Source organism: Magnolia sinica, chromosome 1 (genome assembly GCF_029962835.1).
Source record: "Magnolia sinica isolate HGM2019 chromosome 1, MsV1, whole genome shotgun sequence".
In the NCBI taxonomy this organism is placed as follows: domain Eukaryota; kingdom Viridiplantae; phylum Streptophyta; class Magnoliopsida; order Magnoliales; family Magnoliaceae; genus Magnolia; species Magnolia sinica.
Window position 1 is genome coordinate 114,464,855 of NC_080573.1, and position 11,171 is coordinate 114,476,025.

At 33.8% G+C, this 11,171-nt stretch overlaps 1 protein-coding gene across 1 annotated transcript; it reads right to left on the reverse strand.

The window, feature by feature from the left end:
* Nucleotides 1–207: 207 nt before the first annotated feature.
* LOC131248488 (nuclear-pore anchor-like) lies at nucleotides 208–1,885 on the reverse strand. Its single transcript, XM_058248776.1, has 4 exons — nucleotides 1,689–1,885; nucleotides 1,536–1,610; nucleotides 630–785; nucleotides 208–264 (listed from the first exon to the last, which is right to left on the reverse strand). Exons 1-4 carry the CDS (start codon nucleotides 1,737–1,739, stop codon nucleotides 208–210), a joined length of 339 nt encoding a protein of 112 aa, XP_058104759.1. The 5' UTR covers nucleotides 1,740–1,885.
* Nucleotides 1,886–11,171: the final 9,286 nt, after the last annotated feature.

Here is an 11,171-nt window from a genome sequence, read left to right on the forward strand (position 1 = left end):
CTAGTTCGTAGCACGTCCATACCTATTGATGGTGTAGCTAAAAGTCCAAAAACTGATGGTTATGGATTCAATCCGTAGCAATAGAGATCAATCGCTATGGACAAAAGTCGTAACTATAATTTCTGTAGCGAAATGTAGCTACACTTACAGATTCAATCCGTAAGAATAGATATCAATAGCTATAGATAAAGGCCATAGCTATAATATCTATAGTGAAACATACCTACGACTATAGATCACATCCGTAGCAGTAGATATCACTACCTACGGAAAAAGCAATAGCTATAATTTCTGTAGCAAAATGTACCTACGGCTACGGATAATATCAGTAGCTAAAAGTGGAATGAAATCCATAGCAATATGCTATAGTTATAAATAGCTACGGTTTTTCAGAATAATAGCTACGGCTAAAATCCGTAGCTATTTTTTGAAAAAAATTTATAAATTTATAATAATGGTGCCTGTTTCCATTGCAAGAACCTGCTGTAATTGATAACTCATCTAAGCTTAATGCTGATAGGAATAGTACATAAAATGCAATCAGGAAAAAGAACGATGCATTTATTACATATAGCAATCAAATCATACAATGCATCCCACATTCACATTTCTAAATAAACATACTTCACTTTGCTCAACCTATCATAAGAAGATAGAGCTTTTTCTTTCCCTGAAACTGTAGATGTAACTTTTGTGGACTTTGACACAAGATCACTTTCAAGTTCTGAAACCCTTCCCTTGAGAAAGTAAATTTCATCCTCCAGTGACTTCCTTAGCTTGTTAGCCTATATAAAACAACATTTGTAGATACAATCAAACAAGCATGCCTTTGTACACATCTCAAAAGAAAGAAAAAAAAACACTAAAAACAAGGATTGCAACTTTCAAACAAATGAGTAGGGCTGTACACGAATCGGGTTAGCCCGATTAACTTGCTGGACTCGGCCCGAAAAAGCTTGACTTGGCCCGACCAGGAACTGAGTTCGAGTCGGGACGGGCCATTTTCTTCGGCCGGAAACTAAGTTCGGGCCGAGTTCGGATATGTGTAAGCATATAGAGAAGAAAATCTCAATCAACGTGATCATATGCCTTGGCCATATATATATATATATATATATATATATATATATATATATATATAGATATATATATATATATATATATATATATATATATATATTCCTAAATTCTTACCCAGTTACCCTAACCATTTAGAGCAATCCAGGCCGTCCAAATCGTGGGTCCCTTTGTAGATAGAGCAAAGTCCCAAAAATCTATGACAAAAGCCCTTCCCAAAAATCAAAGACATTCAAGTTACTTGCTAAAGACTTTCCCATGGAGCAGATAGAGCAGAGTCAAAAAATCAAGGTCGTCCAAATCGTGGGTCTGAAACTGGCCCGAACTCGCCCGATTGCTAACCGGGCCGGGTTCGGGCTGGTTTAGCTGGTGACCTGGCCGGGCCAGGTTGAGCCTAGTTTGACTCGGTTCGGCCCAATGTACACCCCTACAAATGAGGTTTAGATACAGGGATGTACCTCAGCCTTGAATTTTTCATGAGCAGATTCAATTTGCTTCAATGCAACTTCATTCACTTGTGTTATTTCTTTATACTGTAAAAAAAAATATCATAAAATATTTAAATCCTTAAGAGTATCAGATAATAAATCCAAGTAAAAAATTCAAACCACCTTTAGCATGTGATCCTTGTTGGCTTGTGCCTCCCCTTTCAGTTTTTCCATCTCTTCCTTTGCTTTCTACATGTCCTCAATAAGCTATTACATATATAACTAACAAAATTGGAAGATACTTGTAGAAACATTACATAGTAAGAGAGAAAGACATGAGTAAGAAAAAGAGGAGAGAAAAATCAGGCCAAAATGTTTCTCATATAGATTAATTATACATACATACATACATACATACATACATACATACATATATATATATATATATATATATATATATATATATATATATATATATATATCAGGTTATAGGTTACAGGTTTAGATTGAGGTTATAGGTTATAGGATTAGGCTTAGGTTTAGGTTATAGGTTATAGGTTTAGGTTTAGGTGTAGGTTATAGGTGGGTTATAGGTTATAGGTTTGGGTTTAGTTTTAGGTTTAGATTGAGGTTATAGGTTATAGGTTTAGGTTTAGGTTATAGGTTATAGGTTTAGGTTTAGGGATTTGAGAATAGGTTTAGGTTATAAGTTATAGGTTTAGTTTATTGGTTATAGGTTTAGGTTTAGGTGTAGGTTATAGGTTTAGTTTATAGGTTATAGGTTTAGGTTTAGGTTAAGGTTATAGGTTATAGGTTTAAGTTTAGGTTATAGGTTATAGGTTATAGCTTTAGTTTTAGGTTTAGGTTATAGGTTAGGTTTAGTTTATAGGTTACAGGTTTAGGTTTAGGTTTAGGTTTAGGTTAAGGTTATAGGTTATAGGTTATAGGTTTAGGTTATAGGTTTAGGTTATAGGTTATGGTTAGGGATTTGAGAATAGGTTTAGGTTTAGGTTTAAGTTTAGGTTACAGGTTATAGGTTTAGTTTATAGGTTATAGGTTTAGGTTTAGGTGTAGGTTATAGGTTTAGTTTATAGGTTATAGGTTTAGGTTTAGGTGTAGGTTATAGGTTTAGTTTATAGGTTATAGGTTATAGGTTTAGGCTTAGCTTATAGGTTATAGGTTATAGGTTTAGTTTATAGGTTACGGGTTTAGGTTTAGGTTTAGGTTATAGGTTATAGGTTTAGGTTTAGTTTATAGGTTATAGGTTTAGGTTTAGGTGTAGGTTATAGGTAGGTTTAGGTTTAGGGATTTGAGAATAGGTTTAGGTTATAGATTTAGGTTTAGGTTAATGTTATAGGTTTAGGTTTAGGTGTAGGTTATAGGTTATAGGTTATAGGTTTGGGCTTAGGTTTACGTTTAGGTTATAGGTTATAGGTTTAGATTGAGGTTATAGGTTATAGGTTTAGGAATTCGGGTTCGGGTTCGGGTTCAGGTTTAGGTTTAGGTTGAGGTTAAGGTTATACGTTTAGGTTTAGGGATTTGAGACTAGGCTATAGGTTATAGGATTAGGTTTAGGTTTAGGTTTAGGTTATAGGTTATAGGTTATAGGTTTAGGTTTAGGGATTTGAGAATAGGTTTAAGTTTAGGTTTAGGTTTAGTTTATAGTTTATAGGTTTAGGTTTAGGTTAAGGTTATAGGTTTAGGTTTAGGTGTAGGTTATAGGTGGGTTATAGGTTATAGGTTATAAGTTTGGGTTTAGGTTTAGGTCTAGGTTTAGGTTATAAGTTTAGGTTTAGGTTATAGGTTTAGGTTTAGGGATTTGAGAATAGGTTTAGGTTTCGGTTATAGGTTATAGGTTTGGTTTATAGGTTTAGCTTTAGGTTAAGGTTATAGGTTATAGGTTTAAGTGTAGGTTATAGGCAGGTTATAGGTTATAAGTTTGGGTTTAAGTTTAGGTTTAGGTTTAGGTTTAGGTTTAGGTTATAAGTTATAGGTTTAGGTTATAGGTTTAGATTGAGGTTATAGGTTATAGGTTTAGGAATTCGGCTTCGAGTTTGGGTTCGAGTTTAAGTTTAGGTTAAGGTTAAGGTTATAGGCTGGATTTGCGAATAGGTTATAAGTTATAAGTTATAGGATTAGGTTTAGGTTAAGGTTAAGGTTATAGGTTATAGGTTTAGGTTTAAGTTTAGGTTTAGGGATTTAAGAATAGGTTTAGGTTTAGGTTATAGGTTATAGGTTATAGGTTTAGTTTATAGGTTATTGGTTATAGGTTTAGGTTATAGGTTTAGTTTATAAGTTATAGGTTATAGGTTTAGATTGAGGTTATAGGTTATAGGTTTAGGAATTCAGGTTCGGGTTCGGGTTCGAGTTTGTGCCTGTAGTGATGTTTATTTATCATCCAACCTGTTCACAAGATCACACAGACAGTGATGAAGGGAAAAAATAAATATCAGCGGTTCCCACCTTCTAGGGACCCTTGCTCAACATCCGGATAGTTCCGATGCACATTCGGATCTGCTTTATCAATTTCGAGATAATACATAAATATGGGCCTGTCCAAATGGTCAGGCCACCCATATTGTTGTCCATAGGAAATGGACAGCTTCATCATGGTAATAACAACGATTCCCACCTTCCAGGGACCCCCGCTTAACATCTAAATAGCTCCGACACAAATACAAAAACAAACTAATTAGGAACTTACAACAACAAAAGGTATCAGGTCTTTGGTACAGAGGTGATCCACAATAAAAGGTACCATTTACCATGAACTAAAACCATGTATTATCCATACCTTGATTGGACTCACTACACAAGTAATCTTTCAATGATGGCCCACTGCTTTTGATAATCACTACAAGGGTAAGAAAATTACAAAAAGTAAGACTCATGAGATGACATATGTACAAATAGTGACAAGACTAGTTGGTAATGACAGGAGGCTAAGACATCAAATTATTTATGAAGAAAAGGAAAAAACAAAGATAAAATAAATAGTTAAAAACTTTACCATTACAATATTGAACCTTATAGTGGCAACATTGATCTATGGGGCTAAAAATACATTAGCCTGCATATAAAAATTTCCAACATATGGGACAAATTGATGGTTGTCCAAGCATGTTTTAGCTGTCCATTTGTTTTCTAGACTTTGCCCCATCTGATGGATATGCGACTGCTAGATTTGACTAGGAACAGGGCCCAACTGATGTACAGCTTGGATCTTGTAGTTGTTTTCTATCTAGGCACATGTGATCGCATGTAAAGTGGTTGTTGGATTGTAAATGCTTAGATATTCTGATTACCAATTGCAAAAGGAAAGAATTCTTCTTGAAATTAGAGTAGGAAAGGGAAGAAGAGGAACATAACAAACTTACAACAAAAGATTCCACACGGCTTGAAATTTCCCGGACACTACTCTTTATGGTCTGAAACCAAAAGGCAATAGCTCGTGAAAGATGAAAGTTAATCCTATCCTATGAAACTAGGAATAGTTCTCCAAAACAAGTATAAGCATTAAACTTAGCTGCTGGATTATTGGATGAGACCTTGAGCTCACATGATTTAGTGCAATTTCACCCACCTGCCTTTACACTGTAATATAAATATTGGTAAAGGCCAGATTAGCGGAAATACTATAGATGGTATAATTGTGGATCTAAAAGAACTTGGCTTATGTACCTTCACATATGCTAATAACTCCAAATTCAGGTGTGTGGAAGTGGTGCATTACCTGAAATGGTCAGATTAAATTGCTCAAAGAAATGTGCATGCTAACATGGTTATTATATAATACTCAGCCCAAATTGCTGGTGTTTTGGCTGTAGCATCGAAGACCAAAAATTCTTTACAGGTATTTCCCCTTTTCAGCAATTTAGATAATTCATCAGGTGGCCAAGATCTTGAGCTCGAACATACAGTTGTGTTCATTATTAATCCTATTATAATACAACGTAGCCAATGAATAACAATGTTAATGGAATCTTTGATTCTTTCTCAATATTCAAAATCAAGTTGGAAAAATGCTTAAGGCTATTGAATCATATCATATAGGAGATAAACTGGAAATTGGTGGCTTGCTTTTGATAAAGTAACAAGTAACAATTTTCAGGATGATCAGAATTCGCAAGAAAGGTTCAAATACAACCTAGAAATATACATATTCATCAAAGCATCATATACCAAGTCAACCGTTGATCTTTTGGAAGTGTCATAGAACTTTGTGTATCTCCTACATGAATAAAAAAACGGAAGAAAGAAAATGCTAAGAGAAAGCTCATTGACAAAGACTTTCAAGAATAAATGGCAGTAATCCAGTCTTCATTTACAAATTATAGCTAATCTTTAACAGAGACTTCTTACCTCCAAAACAAGAAATTCAAATTCATTTACAAATTAGCTAATCATTTACGAACTCCTCCATCCCGTGGCCATTGTAAGTTGCATACAAGTAAGTGAAATCACTTCTTTTGCATACAAGTAAGTAGCATACAAGTGAAATCACTTCTTTTGCCCAGGATTTCAAATGCACTAAAAAGTTGTGACTTACAGCTTGTAACTCGCTTACAGGTGAAATTTTATGTCCAAACACCACCTTTGAGTGGGTTGCCTTTAAACCCTTAACAACTATAAAACTTTTAGGCATCTAAATGAACCCTAAATGCACCGGAAAATTGAGAAATTATATGATCCTTGGTCTAAGCATGTAGTGTCCTCAGATAGATGGCTAAGAAATAACTAGAGTGGCAATCTAAATTCAATAGAAAATGCCAAAGCTTATACAAATTCACTGTGTGTCCCATCATAGCAACGGTCTCAAAGATGCACATGCTAATTTAAGGGCTCCATATGAAAATAAATGGGTCTATGCCATATCTCTGACAAACGTGCCATCTAATGGTGGGAGTCAGGCACGTCATGTGAGGCTAACGTTCTCTCAAACCTTCTGTTCCTTGTTACATAACATACAAAAACAAGTTGAATTGTGAAAATTAACCAAAGTGAAATTCACATGAATCTATCAAAACAATGGAAAAAATCTATTTTTTCTAGATGAAATGAGATGGATCAAAGCAAAACAAGCAGATGATAATAATAGATCAGGAAAATCAAATACAAAGCAGAATTATTATTATTATTTTAAAAAAAAAAAAGAACTTAACTTTTTTTAACTGTCGAAGATGAATGAATTCTTTCGATCTGTCAATCACCACAGATTCTTATTGGTGCTTTTACTAGTCTCTTGAAAGCATCACTACACAGAATTTTAGATAAATAAAAAGAAAGAAAGAAAATTTCAGAAATTACATTTTGAATCGGAGCAATTTGTATGATTTGTGAACTCAAAAAAAAAAAAAAAGGCTATCTAAGACAAATTAGAATAGAAAATGCTGAACATTGAACAATCACAAAAATTCCAAGTAACCAAGGATTGGTGCATGTATACAGTTATCAGATATTCTAACTAACAACCATCATTATGTAAGTATTTAATTTCTAACAAGTGAAGACCATCAAATCAAAGAAGCTAGCAATTTAAAGCATTGACAAGCAATCAAAATAATAAAATTGCTTCCTACAGTTTAGTTAATAGATGCACTAAAACTAATTTAGTGTTTACATGATGTAATTTTATTGTTACTGTTTCACAATAGATATGGCAGGCTGCATTTCCTTTCAAACAGTGATAGATCAAGCACGAATGCTAAAAACTTGATTCTCACCAACTGCAGTGCAACTGGACAAAATAAAATAAACGTAACAACTTCCAGTTTCCTTCATTCAAATGAGAGTACAAAAATTATATCCACAAGGAAATAATGTACTCATAAAATTATAAAAACTAAAAGAAAATTTTTGAAGTGATAAAGAATGGATGTACTGTGTAGATTGTTTAGTAGTATTGAAATCATTCTTTCCACAGCAAATGTGATGCTTCCAATCTGCTGGCTCAAAGTCTTCCCCGATCCAAAGATGTAGCTAGAGTGACACAGTTTGTTTAGTAGTATTGAAATCATGAATGCTTAAACTTCTTGTGATCTAATGGCTTCTGTTATAACTACAGCAGCAACTGCTTGACCTTCAAATCTTTCAAGGAAGATTCTTTGAGTGGCATCAGAGGAGGGTGTAAAATGTCACTTTTTCTTAGAAAGTTGCAACAGACAAACTTGAACATCCATAAATTTCATTTTAAAAACAAAAACATAGATGAACAGCACTTTTTTTCTTTTCTTTTTTACATAGGTTTCATAGGAGATGCAAGAAACATTTTGGGCAGAAAAGCATGCACAATAGATAACATGGGGCAAGCAGGGCCTCAAAATACTCCCACAGGGTGTGTTGGATATTCCAGAAGGTATGTTGGACATTCACATGTTATTTCACGATGCCCTAATGTTATACACTAAAAAAGAAAAAGATTTTCTACAGTCTATTTGAAGGCAATGACCATATGGCTAGGATCATTGAATCTGTGCATACTTCCAGAAATCATTAATCCACATTGGGGAAAGTACATGGACGTTACCAATTGAAACATAATCCTGCCAAATGTGTTATCCCAAAGATGGTTATACCATCTTCCAGCACTCTTGAGTTATCCCCCTCTTAAAAAAAATATATCAATGAAGAGAAAGCATAAATAAAAAAGACTCTCCCTGTTAAAAAATATCAATGGTGAGAAAGCATATAAATAAATAAATAAATAAAAGTCAGATTTTTTTTCCAATCCATAACAAACCTAATCTGTGCTTTTTCTATACATTCATAACCTTCTAAATCACATTAAGTTGAAGATTTCTTCTACTAAAGCAAAATAATAATAATAATAATAATAATAATAATAATAAATTAAATTAAATTAAATTAAAAAAAAAAAAACAGGGCCGGATTTTTTCAATCCCCCTCAATCTGAATACAACTTCAAAATCATCTCAAGATGCTTTAAATCTCTGAAATAAAAAATTTTAATTAAAAATTAAAAAATAAAATTAAAATTTTCTTTTAATAAAGGAAAATAAAAAATTTTTTTTTTCAAATCCTCCTCAATCTAAATATGGCTTCAAATCATCTCGAGAAACTCCAAAAATCCAAAATAAACTTCCTAAACTGCAATGGAAATAAATAAATTTTGAAAATATCAGTTTTTCAAAAAAAATTGAAAGGAGATAGAATTTCACAAATGTTAACAAGTACCAAAGGCATTGTCTTCTTCTTTTTCTTTTTCTTTTTTCTTTTTTTTTTCAATTTCTCTATTTTTCTCCTAATCCAAGAACTACACCAAAAAAGATCTCTGTAATTAAAGAAAATTGAAAAAATAAATAAATTAATATTCAAAAGATCTAAATCATCAAACCATAAAAAAAAAAACAGATAAAAAAATCCCATGAAACAATCTCGACATCAAAATGCAGCTCTAGAAACCCTCAAAATTCGTTGGATAGCACATGCGACTCAAGAAACACTACAAACATAATGGAGTTCGATGAAACCCTAACCTTATAATGCGTGAGGATGAGATTAAAAGGTCTGCCCTAAATCGATAAAATGGGAAATGAGGAATTAAAAGAAACCTTATTCGATGCGAGCGTGAGAACCGAACAGGTTTGCCATTGTAAGCATAAGCTTGTTGAGATCCGTGAATCTAAAGGGGAGCTCTCTCCTCCAGCATTTAAATTGAGAGAGAGAGGCTATTGATTTTTGGAGAGAGAGAGAGAGGGGGGGAATTGTGTTTCTTCACAGCTGATGCATTGGACAGAGAGGGAGGACAATGAGAGAGATGGAGCAGAGATCGGGAGGGAAAGCGAGGATTAGGGGAAGAAGAAATTAAGGAATGGAGAGATTAAGGAACGAGAAGAGAGAGAGAGAGAGCCCTTTTTAGGCACAGCTCTGTTTTGAGCGCGCGCCCAAATTTGGGCATCATCTCACGAACGAACCATGGACGGTCTTTATAGGGGCTTCGTGGGGCCTACCATGATGTATTTGGTTTATCAATTTAAACCAATAGTTTTATTAAATTATTTTAGTTCATGATCCCAAATTTAAGGTTGATTGAAGGCCTAAGTGGACCACACCAAAAGAAAAAAAATGTGATTTAATATCCATGTTTCCTACCATGTGGTCCACTTGAGCCTTCGATCTAGCCGATTTTTTATTTCATGCTTTGAAGTAATATTTTTAAATATATAGACGGCTTAGATAGAACATATATATTTTCTTAGGCCCCATAGAGCCTCTTACAACACCATTAATTATTAAAGGTTTGTCAAACTTTTTAGCTACGGATCAAAACCGTAGTAACTGTAGCTAAGGTTTCTATCCGTAGCAAAAAGCTAATGTGGTCTGTATCCTTTGCTCTTTTTTTTGTAATGTTTTATCTTATCTTATCTAATCTTAACCTAATTCCAAAACTAATCAAATTCAGAAAACGCAACTGTCAATCCCCGGCAACGGCGCCAAAAACTTGTTTACAACCCCAAGTGTAGGGTCGCAATGTAGTAATAATCTTGGTGAGACCGAGGTCGAATCCACAGGGACTAATCTCGTATGTTTCTGAAAGTAACTAGCACTAGAACTAGAAGAAGATGTAAATCTAAATCTGGAATATAGAGAGTAATTGTGAGAGATTTAATGAAAAACTTTAAGGAATTCAATGGCGGGAAACTAGGATTTTCAAGGATCCACTTGTAGAGATCAGGGAGATCTATGCTTAATTCAAGGACACAACTGAAATTAGAGTCCCATTTTATCCAATTGGAAGATATCTCAATAAAACTAAATCTGAACTTCCTTTGACCTAATTCTCAATGGATGAGAGGTGTGAGAACTGGAAGTGATTCCATCATAAAACCATGCCTAGGAGACAAGGCAAACAATAGGATTTACTAATCCCACAACCAATCATAAGAGAATTGAGAAGATTAGGTAGCATTCCATCACTCAACCATGCCCATGGGACAATGGTGAACAATAAGATTGCCTAATTTCACAATCTTAATACATGGAAAGAACATACTCAAAGCTAATGCAGATCTATTGTAATTTGAGTCACAACAAACCATTAAAAACTGAAAGTATTTCTTAAAAATCAAACTAGAATCAAAGAAAGTTTAACATAAACATGAATTAAAGCAATAGAAAACATCCCATCACGCTACAAGCTTCACCTCTTAGCCCTAGCTAAAAGGTTTAGCCAACCATAGACATGATTGAACTAAAATCTCTTTAGAAAAGCATAAAAACAACTAAGGAAAAAGAAAAAAAAACTCTTGGAAACAACTTCTCCACTCTTTTGCTCCACTTCTTAAACCCTAGATATCCCTAAAAGTTCATAAGAAACCCATATTTATAGCCTTGTCCACATAGATTCGTAAAACCGCCTCAAATTTACGCAATTTTTCAAAATAAACTTCACTTTACACAATTCACAGAATGACCCAGAATTTCAGAATATGCTCCTTCAAGACATTTTCAGGAATATGTTTGTTTTCAGGATAATTTCAGAATTCCTTTTCTTCACTTCAAATATTTGATTCTCTTCATTCATCACTTAGTTTTCTTGGATCTTTAGTATGTGAATTCTTCAATCTTGGTCTTCTAAGATCCAATCTTGGCTTTGGTGATTCTTGAGCATTAAATCCATGCTTTTAACATCCTTTTCAAATCAAG